Below are 22040 nucleotides of genomic sequence, written 5' to 3'. Positions count from 1 at the left end.
ATGTTTGTCAGGTCTACTTATAGTATTGACACTACTATGATTTGATATTACTACGATTTCCGAATATGATAACTTCAGAAATCAGTATTGCCTTGTTGGTCGTCAGAATGTAGCGTGTGTGGCGTGGACTTCCTTGAATAGGAATACTCCATATCCTCCCGTGGATGTGGTACGAGATCACTAAGGGACACAAAGACTTAGCAAACTGATAGGCAACAATAGCATTCCCAAGGAGGGTTAACGTCAGGCAGGCGACCGGTTGTAAAACCACAGACAAATCTTTAATCAATTTGTCAGTGAGAGTGTCGTCAGAATATAAAGAAGAAGGTGAAGCACTTACATTCCCGGAGCCCCAGGTCCACCGGTTCCTGTTGAAGACCCCGTACACGATCGGGTTGGCGCACGAGTTGGTGCAGGAGAACAGCCACATCGCTTTCTGCAGCGCCGGGTCCAGGTTCTTCAGCGTGTCTTTGTCGATCCAGAACCTGCAAGTTTGTGATTTTAACCCTGGGAGCTACCACATACCAAACACGTAGCACGTCATCGCGTTCACACTTTCTCTCTTCTTTTTACACGCTGCGTACACGATATGGGAAAACGAGACAGCATGTGGATGTGTTTGCATGTTCCGTGGTGGGCGTCCTGTTTCACCATTTTTTGATAAAATGTCACATTGTAATCTGATAGATAAACTAACGGCTAGTTAAATCTGGCTGTAGTTATTTACCAATTAACACAATTTTCATTGCTATCTGTTCGGTATAGTGCGATACTGGTAGGAAGATATAGGTATTAGGTCGCTAGTACTAAATAAAACCCTCTATACATAGACGACGTAAAGCTGTCACTCGCAGTACTAAATTTACATAAACTCCAATTACTGAAGTGTCATTGTAACTGTGTCTCTGACATTTTTTTAAATTGAATTTATTGTCAAATTAGAAGCAAGACAGGTTATGGAAACCATGTTTTTTGTTTATTGTTATTATTGTATAAGCGGCACTAAAAGCGTTGCGTGGGAAAAAAATCATACTGGGCGTATCAGAAGAAAAGCCATTAGCTATGGAGAGAGATCAATGGAAGGAACTCCACCGACAAGAGCCTCGCTCTTAAGTTAGATGATTATACTTTAACTATTTATGTCAGCAAATATTTATTTATTTCATGTAATAAACATCATTAAAATATAAATATAATGACGACCTCGGTGGCGCAGTGGTAAAGTTCTTGCCACTGAACCGAGAGGTCCCGGGTTCGATCCCCGGTCGGGTCATGATGGAAAATGATATTTTTCTGATTGGCCCGTGTCTTGGATGTTTATATATAATGTATTTGTTATAAAATATATTATCGTTGAGATAGTATCCCATAACACAAGTCTCGAACTTACTTTGGAGCTAGCTCAATCGGTGTGATTTGTCCTAATATATTTATTTATAAGTGTTAAAATATAAAGAAAATTATTGTTGCTTAGGATGACTCACTTATTCATGCGCCTAAATGAGCGGTGGGAGTAATATCACCCCCTCCCTCTACTATAAATAGAGGCGCACGAACGAATGGGCCTTCATTATTCGTTAGAGTGTCAATGCGAGTGGACTGTTCCGAATATAATGTAAGTTCTGTCTATTAATATTTTCAGTGTTCTTTGTCTATTATAATATATTAGTTACAAAGTATTGATTGTATCTAGTTTTGTTACATAATCATAATACGTATTAACAGCTTTATTGCGATTATATATATAAAAAATAATAAGATTTCTGCTGTTTAATTTATAATTTTGCAAAATATAATCATTTATGTTATCTATAATATATATGTATATAAAACTCTTGCGTTACCGACAGACAACGTACAGCCGAAACTACTGGACGTAGGAAGCTGAAATTTGGCATGTAGGTTCCCTGGGGAGTGCGGGTGAGCACTAAGAGAGGATTGTTGGGTGAAAGGCGTGGAAAAGTTTTATATGAAAGTGTAGAACTTTCATATAAAACTTTTCCGTGAAGTTCAAAAGTGTGTTCAAAATTTGGATTTCAGTTGTTTACAACAAATTAATGAATGTGTTTCAGATTTTTCTAAAAATTAACCCTCAACCCCCTTCAAAAAGGGGGTGAAAGATTGTATGGGACTTACTCTTCATAATTTTTTCTTAAAGAATGACCGAGATTTTGCTATGAAATTCACGCGGGCAAAAGCTAGTCTAGTATATAATCAAAATACGTAACAGATAACAGTTTTCACGGTTGTCTTTCAAACAAATTCTATCTATTTACGGTAATGTAGGCACCCATATTTCAGAATATAGGGATTGGTCACTCAACAGTGAAACCGACATCGTAATCCGCAGTTACGAAGAAAAATTGAAAGCCTCCATGCTAATCTGGAAAAGTTAATTTAATAGGTACACCCCGAGCAAAGCCGGGGTGAGTCGCTAGTAAATTATGATATATTTTTTAAATATAGGTATATAGTCAGAGGCAGATAAGCCTGTATGTACTCCGTTGTCTATAGGTTTTGAAGAAACTGAAGTGCGTTGACGTACGTCGAATCTTCTTACAAAGTACTTCGTTCTGCGCTAATCCGTCGATGGAAATCAAGGTGACTGAGCGTAGCTAATGCAGCAATGTGTAGTAAGTAAAGTGCGGGTTCTTTTTATCTGCCTCCGACTGTACGGCGATACGAGACTTACCACAGGCAGTAGCAGTAGTACGGAGACCAGCACGTGAAGAACACTAAGACTATGGTGACGGTCATCTTCAGGGTCCTCGCCCGCGCTCGGCCCAGGATACCCACGCCACTCCGACGCATTTTGTCTGCAATACAAAACTAATAGTAAATAATTCTTGTTTATTTTATATTATCGTCGTAGGCAGGATTCTCAGCTCGTGTTTTTGACCATATCATATATCTCAAGAAATATGTGAAATGAGTGTTTAAATGTTGTAAAATACAAAAACACCTTGTTTTTGTATTTTATATTTTGTATTCTGCTGCAACAGTTTAACAACACGGCATGACGGCATTGACAGCTGCAACCATTCACTCGTCCGGTCGACTCTGTCTAGCTAAGAATCCTAGCAGACATAGTTTTGTTACCCGTTCAGGCTTAAAGAGCCTTGTACCTACTTGTATTTCGCTTTTGTTTAAGTCAAAGGGAAAGCCTAGCTATGGCCCCTTCATTCCAGCCATAATAGAAGTTATTTAAATTTAGAACGATCATTAATCGTTCAATATTGTTCATTCTTCGAATAACGAAGACAAAAGTTTAATATTTACACAATAGATCTACAATTTTTTTAGAACAAGGGAGAAAACAAAAGATTATTTCTGATTATGATTCTCAAAAATGGACCTTACGCAAAAATGTATCCGTTTTGCTGACTAGAGAAAGACAACATTTCAGTTTGCTGCTCCTTGCTAATAATATTTCAAAAAGCAATTTGTATTTTAAAACATTCGGCAATAAAACTAAGTATTAATTTTTTACCCCAAAAATAAAATCGAAATTAAAACCGAGAATATTATCAGATTTATGCTCAGATATTTGGTGGATTGGAGTATTTTCTTTAAAAACAAAGAGTATTTTTATATACTTCTGAACACAAAAACTTTTACTATCTTGTTGAAAATAATTGTGAAACAACAAAGAAACAAGTAGTTAAGTAACAACATACTTTTTCATTTGTAAGTTTGCGATTCTAAGTCCACGTTTACAAATGGAAAAAGTTCGTGGCCACGCAACAAGACGGCGCTGTAATATTATGTAAACCTATCAATTTATTAGGCGCCAAAATTACGAGTGGGAAGTTCTACTAACCCTTTGCAATTAATAATCGATACCCCGTTCGTATCACGACACATTAGCAAAGCGACAATTTACTGAGTTCGCTTACCATTGGCAGTGTTGGCTCGCCGTATGATCTCAAGGAGTGCGGCGGACGAGCAGTACAGCGTCGCGATGAGAGGAGCCACGTACATGAGGAGCATGTTGACGAGGAAGTACGCGAACTCGTGTGTCTCCGTGGGCAGTGAGCCGTACGACACGCACTGGAAGTATCTGGAAAATAAATAAATAGTGACAACAGACAGCGAAAACGTAGAACAAATGTTTAAATAATTAAATACGGTAATTCAATTGATCGGTTTTGAAGGACTTGAAGGAGTTTTTATTAGCGTGAGGTGTGAGGGCATATGAAGGTGTTAGGAGTGAGGAACATTTAGCGCCGATCCCATATAAAGGGGAAATAGTAAGGAAGATGTCGATCTATTGTCACCCTGTTAGGGTGCGTCGTCCCATTAAACTTTGACCAGTCAACTTTAACATTAACTCATTAACTCTGATATTTACCAATGTAAATAACGTTAAAGTTGACTGGTGCAATCAATTCTCAGAATTTCAATTTCTCCATGACGTGCTTCGAGCCCAAAGCTATCAACCGCATAAAAGGTTAAGTCTATAATATAAAATATACAGGTTTTCTGGTATCTAACGCATAACCTTGCAAAGGCGCATAAGGTACATAGAGACGAACATCTTTTGTTCTACGACTTTTATCTAAACCTAATAAATACAAAAGTTTTCCTATTTTTAGTTTTAATGTCGTTTCTATAAAACGTTAACACTATGTTCGATTCCGCTACATAACGCTCCAGGCTGTACTGTCTCGTGTCGTGTTGCTCGGCTATAACATAGTTAAGATTTGTAAAATCGCAAATTGGACTCGTATTTTTATATGAAAAAGAAAACTGCGAATCACGAAAAGTCGTAGAATAGAAGTTGCTTGTTTTGATGTACCCGAGTACTCTTTAGGAGGTTTTGCGTTTGAAACCAGTAACCCTGTATATAACAAGCAAGTCAATATCTGGCGATGAGTATCTGTTATTGATAAAACATGTAATGCACTTGCAAACCGAAAATACTTATAATGTACCACGGTGAATATCCGATTGAATGCGAGCCAAATGTGATCGCAAATGCAGTCTAGTCCATGTATAAATATCTCGCATTTATGTATTATTGCGTAGATTCGACATTGTTTGAAATTATTTTGAGTACACATCCAGAAGATACTCTTCTTTATGTCTTCATTCATTGTTTTCCATTTACGAACTTACAAATATGTAAATGTGTAACGGGGCTTTGCTACTATAGGAGTTTAAAATTAGTTGGACCCTATGTTCTCATCTTAGTTATATTCTACCCGTGTACCTTTCATAAAATTCCGTGCCGTAGAACTGACGTTATGGTGTAACATCCAGCCTCGCACACAACTATTTTATTTCCTAAACACATATATTATCGAAAAATAAAAATGTCTTTGAAAAAAAAGCTTTTCACATTTAATATGAAACTAGTAAGTGGGTATTTAATTAGGACGGTAAAAAAATCGCGAATCTCTGTTTACATTAGAACTTGTCAATTTTAATTGGTTGAATTTATACAGACAGATTGGAAGGTTTAAACTGGAAGCCATTAGCCGATCATGAGATCAAGAAATAAGGGCGATGTGTCGGAAAAGCGCGGGATGGTAAATCGAACTTCTTTAGCTTACTAGCTACCAGGCGAAACAAATGTAGTTTAATTTTTAGTACGGTCATAACCGTACTAAACATCAAATAATTAATACAATGTACATAAAAATTAAATGTGCATTTAACTTAAATTTGATAAAATTAAATTAACCACTCGAAATTTCTAATTACTAATTCTAAAGACAGACGCTTTATTAAGTCTAGCAAATTAGTCTTTTTTCCCCCGAGTCCCGACGACTATTAGTTATAATCCGTATTGCTCTAGTAAATTGTATTTTTGTTTTACGAATTTTCCAAAATAAACGATTTTGATAAATCGATATTCGATATTATCGATATTGTCATCAAATACATAGTAAGTATAAAACAAAGCTGTCCTATTACTAAGCTTTTTTCTTTAAAGGATTTTTATGCAGTTTTAACTCATAATAGAAATTTTATCCCTGAATGTTTATAGACCTCTTGCGAAGTTGGACATAGACTTGTAACACAGTTATTTGTAAAAGAATAAGTCATAAAATATATCTCCTCATTAATCTTGCAGGTCGTTGTAACATGAGCCGAAACGTCCGAAGTATAAAAGGTACGTGCGCGTAAAATACTAACATGAATGTTTAAAATTTGTTATATCTCCTCATTTCGTTTACCCGTCGCAAGATAAACTAACACTTTACTTATTTAAAATAAAGTAAGAAGTCAGATGTCACTCTCGGTAACAAGTTCTGGAAATAGCTGCTGAGGCTTTCGTTCAAAATTATTTCGTGTCAGGGTCTTGATGATTTTCAGTTTTCACCGTTCAGTGATTCTGCTCAGAGTGATTGATATAAATGCCGCCCGTGTTTATTCGCGCGTGCTTTTTATGTATACAAACAACATTTTTCGGATATATAAATAGCAGCTTATGTATAGTCAAAATCGGATTGGCTTATAAATAAAGGTAATTGTGAAATAATAGCTTAAGAATAAAATATAATTAAACAATAAATTTAATGAATTAAAATATATAAGTATTATGTACCTTCAGTTTTCAGCCGTAAATTAATTGTTATCCAAATAATTTTTGAACGTTGTCATTGACCTTGAGATAATTTTAATTAGAAAGATTTCTTTCTAGTCTCGAGAGACAGAGTTTATAGGCTGTGGATTTTGGAGAACCGTCTAATGAAGCGATGTAATTTGAAAATTTTTAATTATCCTTGTGTAAATAAAGTGCACCATTTCAGTATTTTTTGGTTCATTAAGGAAATTATTCTGCTTTAGTTCAAACGTCTACGATATTATTATCTAAAATTTTCACATAACTGTCATTATGTCTTCTTCTTTTCTTGTGTTTGTGGCTCCATCGTTCGCCAAATTTAGAGTTATCGATGTACCTATGGATATCAATCCATGTGTATGAAAATACATACGTTAAAATTACATATATTTTTCTTTTTTTTTTTTCTAATTGCCTGTTACATATATGTACAGTAGGTAGGTACATTGCTTACCTATAAGATAAGGCCGCCATTTTGTGTTTGTATGACTTTAATAATTACTGTACCTATAATGATTTTTTGTAAATTTTGGAGCAATAAATTATGTTATATTGACATCCGTTTCTTAGTACCCAGCGCAAATAGCGCCCGAATAGACGCTAATTGCAATCAGATTTAGGGTGAGTTACACCGTTGAATTTGACGTTGACTTTAACCGGCGCGCCGCTGAAGTTTAGACAAAATTGCGTAGGTACGTTACGTTTTTTGCACATATCAAAATTAACGTCAAATTTGTGTGCCACCCTTAGTGTTCATACATAATGTTCATCTTAATCAATCTGCGCATAAAGCAGGTTAGAGTTAACGTCAATGTTTATTGGTGCAACCCACTCTTAAAAGATCGAAATTTGTACTCTACATTAATGGTTCGCTATTCTCAGAATTCGTCAACATTTTATTCGAATCTAATGCAATGGATTCTTTTGTCAATTATGCAATTGACAGCGTCTAATAACACCTTTTCAATTCAGTGCCCTATCTATCTACAATTTTATAACATTGTTTATTATTTATCCCTTTGTTCGTAAAGTACAAAACATGTTGTGTTCAAAATTGAATCCGTATTGTCTTGAAAATCATTAGCAAGATAGAATTACAAAATTTGATAACATTTAACACAAAGAAATTAACATAAAACCTTCAATTTAAATACAGGGGAAGTTTATAAAGAAAATAACCTCAAATTATATAGATCAATCGAACCTAATTTGCCGAGTTATAAGAAGTCTATTGAAATACAGTCACCGTTTCATAAATTTCTTTACATGAACTAAAATTTGTTTTTCATTACAGTCAATAACTTTACATTTTGTTTTTCACATTTTATGGAGATATTAAGTAAATATTTGTATTTGTGATCATAAACAATGTCTAATTTTAACGTAGGTGTACAGATGGTACTATATTTAATATTTCAATGGGCGGTGTGAATACCCTGCCAGGATGCTTCTTGTCAGTCCAGAGTCCATTTTCCAAATTCCCCGCGCACACATGCAACGGTACGGGTTCTTTGCATGGTCTTTTAGGAATTAATTACATTCATAATTAAATTTCAACCGACATCAAATGCCACGTCATTACCACGGATTAAACGTGAAATAATTTGCAAACCCTTCATCGTATGTGGACGAGATTTTCACAGCTGTTTTACATATTTTCATTTTTAAAAGTTGTCTCCATCTTATTCTGGTGGAATCTTGCAATTCAATTTTGTAGCAGATACTATAATGCGTACACAATCTTAAAAAAAAGTTCTGCAAAATACTATTGTTTGACTGTTGAGTCGAATCATATAAATCACAAATACATAATAACCATTTGATTTACTTTCTTTGCCCCCAGAATAGTTAATTATTATTTGAGGATAAAATTACACTGGATAATACTCTATTTGTTTATTAATATTATCATGGCGTATTCGGAGCAAATCTGGCAGTATCGGGTAATCGGGAAAATCTTGTGACTGGCTCACACATGTAAGAAACTCAAATGGACTCAAAATACAGCGAAAACGTTATCAGTGACATCCACAAATGCGTACTCACGCTGAATCGGATACCGGACCTGCGAATGGCGGATTAAGTACGGTAATTTATTTATATATCTTCCCTTGAAAACATTAAGTTATTATTCAGAATAAGCGCCTATAGATGCTAGGTTCAGACCGCGGCGTCGTCGACATGTTTTTTCAATTTATATAAAATATAAAAATATATATAAATAAATAAAAGAACATAATATATAAAGGATATAGTCTACAACTTTTTTCGTACTCCTATATATATGTCTGTGAAATTTCAAGAAGATTGGGTAAATAGAATAAGCTTGAAGAGGTAACGAACCAACAAATAAATGTAGGCATTAGGATATCGACCAATTAATTATTTTATTTCAGTTTATGTACACAGAAAGAGACAGACAGTCAATAGGAATATAAGTACAAAGGACCGTCGTGTTTGTTAACTAACTGCGATACCTTTAAAACACTGATGGTTAGTCTTAATTCGATTCTGTCTGTAAAGAAAATTCTATTTCAACTTTGATTTTATGACAATGACCTTATGGATTAGTCACCTCCATTAAAGCTTTTATAAGCGTATGTAAGTAAAGCAGTAACTGAATTACTAATATTATTCTTTGTTCTAAATATAATGTCTGTATACCTACCTAAACCTTACAACCCAGAATAAAATTTTGATGTAAGTACATCAATGTCAAAACCTATATATGGAAAACGACGGTGCACTACGGAGCGATAACGTGCTACGTCGACGCAACAGAGAAGGCGGGCCTTAAGATGAATAAAGAATGATTTCCAACTTGTAAATCAGAAACTTTTCTAATGTAAAAAAGAACATTTTATATAAAGTTTGTATAACAGTAATGTGTTGTGACGTATTTTGATTTTGTGACGTACTGTGGGATTTGGAGTCAAAAGGCATTTCTTATATACTTTAATGAGACCGAAAGAATAGAAAATCTCGTAATAAAACTGATCAGTTGAAGTGACATTTAATTAACGTACCTATTTGGTTATTTAAATACCTATATTATCTATTTTATTATATAGCTAATCAAGTAGCCAATACTGAATTTGAACTCACCCTTTGACCTCAGGATGTTCCTCCTGGTGGAAGATGAAGCTTTGGGGCAGGCTGGCGAGGCCAGCGCCTGCCCAGGCGATGGTCAGTGCGCGGCGCACACGCGCCTCCCACGTCACGTTCAGCGGCTTTAGGATCGCATAGTATCTGTAATTTTTATTTATTTATTCAATGATAGATAGGCAGTGTGGCTGATGCGTTTATATGTGACAGCGTTGAAAGTTCTAGTCAATTTTATAAAGGTTATTGAAATAATGGTCGTTGTCGTTGAAGTCGAAGAAGACACCAACTAGATTTACGAACATGATAAGGCTTTTTACACGCAGCAAAAGCCACCAGGGGTTCAAGCAAGCACAAGATCGTTTTGGCTACAAGGCCCTAGTCAAGAGAGCCACAGCTCCTGGTATTCACGTCATGACAACCCGCAACCATAAGGATACGGCTATGATAATGATGAATTTTGTATGCACGTCGCTTTTTTTTAATATTCAATTTTTCATCGGACTAGTCTGGGGCCAATTGCACGGCATCAAACTAGCTAGCCTGATGCGAAACGAAGATGAGGCCAAAGGTGCCTCAAGAAATACCTATTCATTCTTGCTTTGAAGATCCCTAAATTGTAGGATTCGGCAAATATCGACGCGGGGAGAGAATTTCAGACCTTAGCAGTTCCCAGTAGGAAGAAAATATTTCTTTTTTCATGTTAATAACTTGTTGTTCGCCGCAAACTTAAACCTCGCGAATACAATAAACGCATTAACCGATTTTGTTGCCCCACGAAAAATTTCATTGACAGACCTTTTAAATTTCGTCAAAATCAGACCAACGCGGTTCGAAAGTTATAGCATTACAAACATACATACAAAAAAATATTTTTGCCCCAAGTTAATTAGTAGACCTCGCTCGCTTCGCTCGCTCTGTTACAAGCTTTGGACGGCACGTACGAGTATAGAATTCATGATTAGAGGTCCGATTTCCGAAGTCGTGAAAGGTCAATACTAAATTTCCCAAGATACCGAGGCTAATAAATAAAATCATAGCAAAAATAAGACTAAAAATAAAACAAATGTATATTATTTTATTTTGATTCATTTATTAGAATAATAAATCTGTCAGCTGCTAAATTGTGTGTACTTGTATATTTTTTTATTTATATTTACTTTTCGATATAATATAATTGGAGTGGCGATCGACATAAGCGTCCTATTGAAATTCTGAGGCGTCATATCTTTTATTTTCTATCTCATATTAGGCTTCATTATATCTGTTTCGATTCATTTTCACGTATAAAACGGAAAGATCCTTTAAAAGGAAAGGAACGTTACTTGACTCTATGTATAACAATATATATTTTTTTTCACCAGTTGACGTGGCGGTACTGGCTTGTTGTACAAAAAATGAAAAATAATCTACGAAAAAATCTAACACAACTAAAATGCTAGTTATATGACACAAGAAATAAAATAATGGATTCGATAACTGGGTAAAATTGTTCGATATTTTGCTTATTTAGTGTGGCTTGCAGGTCAACTTTGACGTTAATTTTAACGTGCGCAGAGAAACGCAAAGTAATAAAGTAATAGAGTGAGAGAAACGCAAAGGTATAAATGTTAGCAGCGCGGCGCGCCGGTTAAAATCAATGTCAAATTTGACTGTGCAACTCACCCTCGGACTTTTCAGAGTTGTTGAGTTTAGATGGAATGGCCAGGAGAGATACCGTTGCCAGTAGCAACCGCAGTGAACCAGGCGTAATCGGAGATTCATTTCGTTATTTAATGGCTTCTATTCTAGTTCTATCCCTAGGGAAGGATTGTGACATTTCTTAGATACCCATTCGAGATTAATGTCGTCTGTTGTTATTATTATTTCAACGGATAGATACAGATGTACTAGCGACCCGTCCCGGCTTCGCTCGGGTAAAATCGTCATAAATTATACCTTCACCTAAACCTTCCTCAGGAATCAACTATATATTAATCTATTAAAAAAAACCAGCACCAAAATCCGTTGCGTATTTTTAAAGATTTAATATAGGGACAGACAACGGGAAGTGACTTTGTTTTATACTATGTATAGTGAGTGAGTATGTATGCATCTGTAATATGTGATTTGGTATTATTATTTACGGATTCCTCATGTAAGTTGGAATAAAATGACTGAATGAATAATGTAATTTTTTCCATCATATTATACGAACAAAGGCGTTGTTCGTGTGACATGATGGAAAAAATTGTTGTGACGTCAAAATTGTATACACGCAAAGTACAGTCAACCGCAAGTCAAGTTACCCAGCATTGACTTTACCTCTATATTGCGGTAATAGCGGGGAATTTGCCATGACTTTGGGTAGATCAATGTGAGTATTAATTAAATTTACTCATGTTAAAATGCATTTGCTTTACAGGAAATAAATCCGTTCAGACATTTTTGCGTGATTGAGCAAGTTACTAAAATGGTTTAACGCTTGTCGGCTTTTGCAAGCTTTTATATTGCACCAGTTATTGTCAGTGGAATAGAAGCATAATTGAAGCCTATATAAGTTCTGATGGTCTAGCCTATCTCAATACTAGATTTCATCAAAATGCGTCCAGTGATTTTATAAGTTTATTGGTTATTAACATTCATATATTGTTTTACTTTAGATATCGAATCTTATGTTTGATTTTTGTTGTATTTATGTAAATGTGTTACCAAATGACGCAGCGTAGAACATTGTTTCTACTATAGCGTACACCATATCATTACTAAAGCCTGACAAAATAATGAAATAATACTACTAATATTCATAAACCTACTACAAATAAAGTACCTTAACTATCCCGAAATTAATCCCACAGGACAATCCTAGTGTTCAATATCGCAAGTTATTTGTGAAGTTCAAAGGATCTATTACGCAGACTTTGGCCTGACTTCCCAATTAACCCTGATCACACTTCAAACTAGACTAGATAAAAGTTTTATCCCCACGCCGAAAATATCAGTGTATACTGTGTGTAGTCAGAATAATAAATAAATAAATAAATATATATCGGGACTAATTTGAAGTATTATTTGGGCGATTTGAAGTGATATTTAAGTGACACTAAACGATAATCTCCAATATGGGAAATAAAAGCTTAATAAAATATTATTTCGTGTAATAGTAAAAAAAAGTATTGTATACGATTTTTATACCTCAACAAAAAATGCTCATAAGGCAGAACAACTTTTGTTAAGGCGCCATTTCTATATTTCCTATAATATAGCTGAACCATCATTGTTCTCCATCTGGTGTTCCAGTTTTCAAAATATTTTTTATCCTATATGTTGCCCGGGTTTAATAGCTATATAACAAAAAAGTTTCATTCGAATCCGTTCAGTACTTTCGGAAATTAGCGTGATCATACACACAGACAGAAAAAAAAATTCAAAAAATATGTTTTTGCTTTCTATTATCTTTTTAAGTGTAAAAAATACTAAATGTACAGACAAAATATTTTTACTATTTTATTATTATGTAAGTATAGATTTTATTTGTCAAAGCATAAATCACAAGCTGAACATCAAAGGTTTGACAAGAATGTATCTCCAGAATTCCGCGGATTTCCAAATTCCAGGGATTGTTACAGTGTTTGTTAACTAAATCGATTGGAGCTTGATTTCTGTTGGGACCGGGAACGAGACATTGCGAGGTGATTTGAAAATATTTATCTAAACGCGATAAGATTAAAAAAAATGAATTTACTTTCACTCGATGAAATATTGTGTAAACTGATTAAGTGTTATAATCAGTTCAAACAAAATATAACTAAATTCAGAGGCTAAGAGTAGTATCGGCATAAATAACATTGCATTATATAGATCTTTCCATTGCTATTTCTGTTATTCACAAAAAAAAACATGTTCTGTCTCGTTCTGTGATTGCCAAATTTTGTAAAGTGCTATAGTGACAAAACATATATGGCTTAAAGTATGCTTTATCTTTTTCATAAATAACAGAGTATATCACCAAATTGGACAATGAACTGACAAATAAAAGTATTTTGTCTGTGTCCTTCCCGTTTAACATTTAATTTAGATAATTTACGAGGATTAAATATTTGGAAACCACTGAAGGAAATGGAAAGAAGATTCCAACAATCGAGTTCATCAGGCATGAAAATGCCTGGAACCGCTCTGCGAGCGTAAACCCCGGCCACGTTGAGGTTTAATTATTCACATTTGAGCAAACGAAAATATTTACACATTTACTTCTCTTATTAAAAAAATTTACTTAATGTATTTTTTTTTTCTTTTTATCGCACAAAGGAGCGAAATCATTATTTCCATAATCAAATTAAACGTTGTTATGAATGTAAAGAAAAAACTTATGGTGTCTTGAGTATGGAATATGTACCACAGCCACCACAGCTCAATATAACTCGCACTGGGTTATCTATTTGCGGTAATCGAATCTATTCGTGTTTTATGTAATACTAGATTTTGCCCGGGGCTTCGCTCCCGTGGGAACTTTGAGATAAAATATAGCCTATAGCAGTAAAATATAGCCTTATAGCACCGAATTATAATTCTAATGGTGAAAGAATTTTTGAAATCTGCTCTGTAGTTTCGGAGATTACACGCCTCAAACATACAAACTCAAAAAACCCTTATCTCTTTATTATAATAGTATAGATGTGCATAAAACTTGTTTCCTAAATGGAAACAAGTTTTATACAGTCACGCCATGCCATGAAATGCTTTTGGTCTAATGATTTTACTTATGAATTTAAATAACTTTTTTGGTTATATTTAATTAGTTTAAGTAGATTTAATGAAATAATGAAGGCTGGCAACTTTTTGTGCCCCCAGAGGCTCCTCCTGGCATGTATCTGTACCTCAACCACCTTCTTCGGTTTTAATATTTTCTATATGGTTTTTGACTGATATAAACATGGATTTAGTAAATACTTCGACGGAGCACCTACTAATTCCATGGATATAAACTATTATATTGTGAACACCATAGACTAACCATAAACCTTGGGTGAGAATACTTAACATTCACCTAGCGTAACTGACAAGTTAGGTTATAACCTCGTGGGATACCAGAAGGTTTGCCAGTGTAGCGCAGCAATAAAAGTAACAGTTTTTGAAACACCCACGGGTGCAAAGCCTAGAAACAAATATTGTAAGTAAACTTTTGTACAAAATAAGTCTTGAGTAGAGAAGAAGAAGGTAAAACAATTTTTTTCGATTTTATTGCACCGCAAAATTGTTGTTCAAATGTTCAAGCATTCATATCATTCTGCACTATTGTTTTCAATACAAATACTGAAGATAAAACGTTTGTTTTCTTTACGGATTAGACAGACTTAAATTTTGCAAAATTCGAAGCATTGACTGATAGTCTTAATAAAATAGACATTTTATTTATCTCCCAGACTAGCGTGAAAAACAAAAAGAAGTAACAAGTAATAAATTTTCTAAATAAAACTGGAATATCCCGAACATAAATTAAAAAAAAAATAAGAACAATCTGTTCTTTTGAAATTAAGCCTCTTCGAAAAACGTTTACTTTCATTAATCAGGTGGTCCCAACCTAACTACTCTACTTTCAATAAAATTACCATCAACTCTGTATTGTCAAAGCTGACTGTCAAAATCGAACAAATAATAACTTATCACTGTATAAGATCTGAATAAGTTTAGATTTGTTTAGATTTCAAACAGACATTTATTTGATTTAAATTAGAAACTACGGCGAGTCTATTATTCCAAAGCAATAAAAACTACTTGATATTAAAAAAGTTTTAGTTTTTATTAGTTTATACCCTCGGGATTCTGCTCCATTTAAAAATAATGATTTATTTTATGTAAACATACTTAATTTAAAAATTCACTATTTTTTTTAATATAATGATTGAACAAAATGTATATGTTACGGCTTAACCATGAAATGCGTGCATGAAAGTCATCCCGGCGTCGCTTGGGTAACATCGGCTCGGGATACAATTTTTACCTAAATCTTTCTAAGGAATCATCACACTATTTATTTGTGAAAACCGTCTTGTAGTTTTTGAGTTTATCGTGTGCTATACACACAATGCCTGATGCGACCGGCGACTTATTTTTATCACTAGTATCGCTACATAGTGTACAACGCAAAGTCGTTTCCCGCTGTCTGTCTGTACGGATTAAGATGCCGGTTTATTTTATACAATCAAGATTGGTATTTTTTAGTTATTCCTTGCAATCATTATAATTTGAAAATTACCTACACAATAATAATAAATAAGCAGAGATATTATATTATTATTATATATTCTTACAAAATAATTAACGAAACGTAATTATTTTGTAAGAATATATTATTATATTAACGATACAATATTAAATTAACGACTAGTATTTTTTTATTACTTTCAAAGGATAAGTGGGTACTGTTGGAATGGAGAGGATATAGCTAGGCTTACCTCTTCCACTAAAACAAAAGCGAAACGCACTCATCAACAGATCTAATACAAAATCTAATGATCTCGTCGTCAGATTCAGATTTCAATAGCTGTATACTTTATTTACTATTCACTACCGTCATCTACGGCAGTACTAAACTATTACCTGTCTATGGAGATACAGATGAGCACGAAGCTGGAGAGATACAGGCCGAAGGTCCTGGTGAACATCATCAGGCGGCACATGGTGTCCCCCGCCAGCCACTGCACGGTCCCCGCCCACGCGATCTCCAGAGGCATCATCAGGAAAGTGACCTGGGGACATACTGCATGCAGCTCAGTACACTGCCGTCATAAGGTGAAGAAGATGCATCTGGCACGATCTCTACGCCAGCTACACATCACCGAACTCGAGAGACTTATGCCGACGCGAATGAGTGAACGTGTAAAATTAATGAGAGCTTTTATTTAACGCAATTAAAAAAACCAGCAATGTATGCCGAATCTTCTTTGGTGAACTGTTTCTCGACAATGTACAACCGGCTATAAAACGATTAATATGCAAATTTCGAATAGTCTTATTTTGCTGATTCTGAATATGTATGTATATATATGACTAATTTTTAAAACAAGTCATAATTATGCGTCTTTTTTTCGATATACGCAGGTGATATTTATTCTTCATTTCGATAATCAATTAAGTATCACACAACTGTCGGCCCGTGCCGTATTGGGATTACGGATACCACAGATTATTCAATACTTCCAGTGACCGTACTAGCTTTTGTATGGAGATTTAGGAATGTCTTTTTAGACGATCTTCCCATGTTCCCGGTTGCGTTCGGAACTGTGACGCCGCAAAGCCCGGGTTCAAATGTTTTGTTAATTTTCAGACAAATTGTTTTAGGTTAAACAAAAGTCTATATCGTTAATGTTGTATTGTACATTTATTTACTAAGGCAAAGGTTAAAATGTTAGAGTAAGTAGGTACATTTAGTATGAATAAACAATATTTTAATTAGGCACACCGAGAAATGTTTAAAATTAAAACGAGCGTAAAATGTGAAAAAATGAAAAATCTTATATACCTACTACACGTTACGATTAACGCTGTAAGTAAATTAAAATGAAGGCCCTAACAAAAGGGTTTCAATTTATAAGCGTACAGTCAACAGCAAAATTACCCTGCATAAACCTCTATGTCGCGGTAATAGCGGCGAGTTTGCAATGAATTTGGGTAGGGTGATGTGCTGTTGATGTCTGTTGACTGCCATTGGTACCCGTTAACAATAGGTTCCTCTGCTATGTAATTTTAATAACAGTATATTGGATCCATTTTGACGCAGTCAGAATGAAAAAGAGAGTGAATGCGGGAGAATGGATATATGTAAAGCAATTTAATGATTTACGAGGTAAGTTTTCATTTCAATCTATTTATATTATAAATGTGAACATTATTTTCTTTTTATTATTTTTTACAAGCTTTTATTTAACTCTTAATATATGTATATTGGGTGGAATCCCGTGGAATCTTGCAACTCAATTTTGAAGCTGATATCTTCAACCGTATGAGTTGAAATTTTGTATACACGTTTAGCCATCAACCAACCACCGTCATGCGTATCTCAACAATATGATATGCACGACCAGATGTTGCACTCAGGATCGGCATCCGACGAGGAATTCCTCAATTGTTTACTACGCAGACATTATTATTTGTATATCTTAAGTTTGAAGAAACCGTTCAAATCTTACCATAAGGTCAGCCACAGCTAAATGCATAAGCAGTACGTCAAGTCTGCTCGCGCGGCCCGCTCTTCTTCTCCTCATGAGCTGCGACAACACTGTGAGGTTCCCGGTGGCAGATATCACCATTAACACACTATACACTGTTATCGACACCAAATGTCCGTGGTTGAACCGCATATCCAACGGCAATTCGTCACTAGTGTTCAAATGCGTCCAGTTTTTTTGCGAAGCCCCGCCGGGCCCCGACACTTTTTCGTCTATATTCATTGTTGTATCACTGACTATCTTAGTCTATATTCATTTCGCTTAAACCTAATTTCCTTCATTGGACTAGAATATTTATCACTGTTTGTGTGTATTTCGAATGGTGTGTTGATGCATTAGGCGGAGCGCGTCTGAAACAACAGAAACCTGAGTTAACATTCGTCAAATTAATTAGCGTTTAATGCAAGTTGAGAAGACTTTGTGGTAAGCTTATGTCTCGGTTGTCAAAGTTAAACGGAAAACGAGTTTCCGTATTTCGCGTAGTAATTTCGCGCGACTTTGTAAAAGGATTTTGAATGTTTAGGAAAACAAACATAACCGCATATCAATATGGCGATAACGACGTACGAGTAAGCTTTTGATCTCTTTTAGCCCAGTCACATTAGTACATTGCAGATCTTTGAAATCATAATATATCATTTAAAATCATTATAAAAATTATATTAACTAAATTGATTAAAAATTGTACTCTAATTATATATTAAAATTTAATAAAGACAAGGAGAAATTAACGAAGATTGAATTTTATTGATTGAAATTTTATTTATTTGTATTGTATGTAAGATGTAATAAGAATTATTATATACAATAATATATTGTAATATTAATAAGAAATGTCTTGTTTACATGAGACAAGGTTCTGATGATTTCAAAGAAGTCTTTAAAGGATTTTGGAATTATAGTGAAGTAACTACCACGCGAAAGTATAAAAAAATTTGGCGATTAAATACAAGAAAAGAATATGTTTATCAATTTTTGAAAATTGTATTTTTTGATGTTAAATATACGACATTTTTCCCGTTTAAGATAAATATAAAAAGTATTATTATTACAATAATACAAAACATTGCGTGAAGATAATTTGGATATCCAGAAAAGTTTAATTGAACTTTGTATAGAACTTTCATTGATCTTTAGCTTTATTATTCCACAGTCTTTAAAAACAATAATTTATTTATTATTTATTCAAACGTTATAAACCAATATAATATCTAAAAAACCGGACTTAATGCTAAAAGCTTTATCAATCAGAAAAGCTACGGGAAAAAATCAAAAGATTTTATATATAAATAATTGTTAAGGCACGTTAAGCCGTTGGTCCCGGCTTTTTAAAACCAACCAATTCGCATAGGTCCCGCGTGGTGGTCATGGCCCATTCTCCTTAAACATCCATAAAGAAGGCAATTGCCCCAGCAGTGGGGACGATTAAATGGCTGATGGTGATTATGAAATAATTCTAAGCATCTCAATCCCAATCCCATAACATTATAAATGCGAAAGTAAGTTTGTTTGTTACTTCTTTACGGATTATCTTCTGGAGGGATTGTTATGGGTACCCGGGTAGAAAATAACCTTGAATAACACATAGGGTACTTTTTATCCCAACATTCCCACGGGAGCAAAGCCCTGGGGCGCAGCTAGTATATAATAAGTGAATACAGGTGTAAAGAAAAATAATGCAACGGTTTTTATACTAAGACGCAAATAGGATTACTGTGACAGTTATTCCTTTATTCAAATACTCTAGTTGGAACTCGCTTTGACCAAAAGAGTTATGAAACATTTTACAGATTCTTCTGCGGTCAACGGATGATCAAAAAGGTCTCATATTGGATTTGTTTCGTGAACAACTCTCTAGAATTCCTAAGGTATTTGTGAGCGGTATTGGCTATTTATAGCTTATATTCGACAAAGAAAACTGTTCTTTTAACTTTAAAAAAAAAATAAAAATAAAAATTATTCAAAATAAAACTTTGTCCGTACTTACGTGATTTTTCATTTTCATGTGAAGGCGATTTCGTTGATTTACATAAAAAATCTCAGAAATTTTTCATAATGTTATTGTTACAAATAACACCTAATTTAGAAACTGAAAGTGGTTATGACTTTCGGAAATCATAACCTCACTCTCACAGACTTATATTTTTTGACGTCAATAAGTGATGTACGAGTAGGTATATCATCCTAAATTGAATAAAGAATTTTTAATTTGAATTTGAATTTGATAAATAAATAAATTTCCGAATAAATCGAAAAAAAAAATCTTGTCTTGAATATTTTAAAAGAGCTTATTGTATTTTATTTTAATATAATACTAGGTATAAATTATTAAACGTGTAAAAAATGTAGTCAACTGTACTTTAAAAACTCGAGACCTGTTAAAATTAATTTTCCAATGACTGGTTGTATCAGCAGTGCTATTTGAAAGCAAAGAGTTGTAAACCCGCAAGGAATCTGACCCAAAAACATTGAAATTTATTAAACTGAACAATAATGCGCTGAGAAGATTGGGACTACAACACCCACCACTCTATATAGAACATTTCTTATAAATCTATTTATACGTAAAGTACTAATTGCAAAACGATATACTTTCTTTTTTTTTTTTTTTTTTGTTTTTTTTTTTTGGGCGGTAGCTGTCAAAAAATACACACAACTTATTTATTGCTCTGTATTTATTTACTTGAATAATTAGTTTTTACCTATTTATTGGGTGGATTTGATTACCTTATGTATTAGTTCACTTCAGTACACTTGCCAGTCTTTTTCACTTCACTTCTATCACTATCTCCTGGACTTCCACTACACCTCATCATTGTCATCTCATAATGGACGCCATATCACAGCTGTGCAAAAACATGGAAGAGCTTAAGAGTATGTTCAACTCCAGGATGACATCATTCGAACAGTCTCTAGATGGCCCAGCTACTGCGGACAATTCTTCTGTCTCAAACAGTGAGTACCAAACATTCAAGACATTTATTTGGAAGGCTGTCTCGAGTCTTAGCAGCCAGATGGATTTGGTTTTATGTGCTCTTGATGAGTTTGAAATGAGATCAAGATCCAGTATGCTGCTTCTTCATGGACTCGCTGAGGAGAAGGATGAAGACATTGCAGACATCCTAATAAAGCTTTGCCGTGATAAATTGAACATTTCGGTCACTTCTAATTCTTTCTCTGCATGTTGGCGTATGGGTGGATACCCTAAAGCAGATAAACCGCGTCCCATTCTCCTTAGATGTGGAGACATCTCTTTCCGCCGTGATATATGGTCTGCTAAAAAGCTTTTAAAGGGAAGTGGCTTGACCTTCTCGGAATTCTTAACGGCGCCTAGGCATGCGGTATTTGTTGAAGCACGTAAGGCCTTAGGGATTAGCGGTTGCTGGACGAGCGATGGAAAGATTGTCGTTGTGACTGTCAAAGGCTCCAGAAAGAAGATCACCACTAGGGCACAATTAACAGCGGTAATTGAAGAGCATGCGGCCGCTAAGTGCAGTTATAAGCCAGCGGCGACGGTGGCGGTTGAAGATATATCTAACACGGCCCCCTCTAGCAAGAAGGCAGGCCCTCCGTCCTTCAAGTCAACCCGGGCCCCGAGTGCCCGGCTTCATTCCAAACCGTCGAGGGTCTAGGGATTCCGTTGCTGTATTGTCGCCGGTATCTTTTAGCTTGAGTTCAGTAGGTATCTTTATATTTCATTCTACTAGCGGTGTTTTGTACTTTAATTTTTTTTTTTTTTGTGGATTGTATTTTACGGGTATTTCTATACATATTTTACTGGTAAACACATTTAAATTCTGACCCACACACTTTGTCACGTTCAAAATTTAGGTAGTTCATGGTAATGTTATTTTTGCACGCTCCTTCATTTAATAGTCATTTTGAGCCATGAGCTGTCAAGTTTGACTTTGACGTTTCACTTTTTTTTTTTTTTGCTATCCGACTATCTTAACTGTATCGTATCGATTAATTATAATGTATGGTTAATTTATAATGTTTTACCACTGTGATTTTTTGATTTTTGAATGCCCGTTTGTAAATTTTTATTACAGTATACATACACTGTTATTATGTTGGTTATATTGTTAGTCATTATATTGGCTATTGTATCTAAAGTGACTGAGTCTGGCAAGTAATTGATGGGAATTTTATTTCAGTTA

At 34.6% G+C, this 22040-nt stretch overlaps 1 protein-coding gene across 2 annotated transcripts in view; it reads right to left on the bottom strand.

Annotated features, from left to right (window-relative positions):
- AkhR (Adipokinetic hormone receptor) overlaps positions 1 to 22040 on the bottom strand; it is a 56515-nt gene that overhangs the window by 1801 nt on the left and 32674 nt on the right. For both annotated transcript variants that reach the window (XM_053758267.1, XM_053758268.1), the window contains exons 2-7: positions 17842 to 18230; positions 16253 to 16401; positions 9677 to 9820; positions 3897 to 4060; positions 2693 to 2816; positions 341 to 485 (exon numbers count right to left, since the gene is read on the bottom strand). In XM_053758267.1, the coding sequence (XP_053614242.1) occupies positions 341 to 485; positions 2693 to 2816; positions 3897 to 4060; positions 9677 to 9820; positions 16253 to 16401; positions 17842 to 18102 (987 nt within the window). In that variant the 5' untranslated portion in view covers positions 18103 to 18230. The remainder of the gene's footprint in view (positions 1 to 340; positions 486 to 2692; positions 2817 to 3896; positions 4061 to 9676; positions 9821 to 16252; positions 16402 to 17841; positions 18231 to 22040) is intronic.

Source organism: Plodia interpunctella, chromosome 18, assembly GCF_027563975.2.
Source record: "Plodia interpunctella isolate USDA-ARS_2022_Savannah chromosome 18, ilPloInte3.2, whole genome shotgun sequence".
Lineage (NCBI taxonomy): Eukaryota > Metazoa > Arthropoda > Insecta > Lepidoptera > Pyralidae > Plodia > Plodia interpunctella.
The sequence above is the reverse complement of the archived record's forward strand: the minus strand, read 5'-3'. Positions and strand labels throughout refer to the sequence as shown.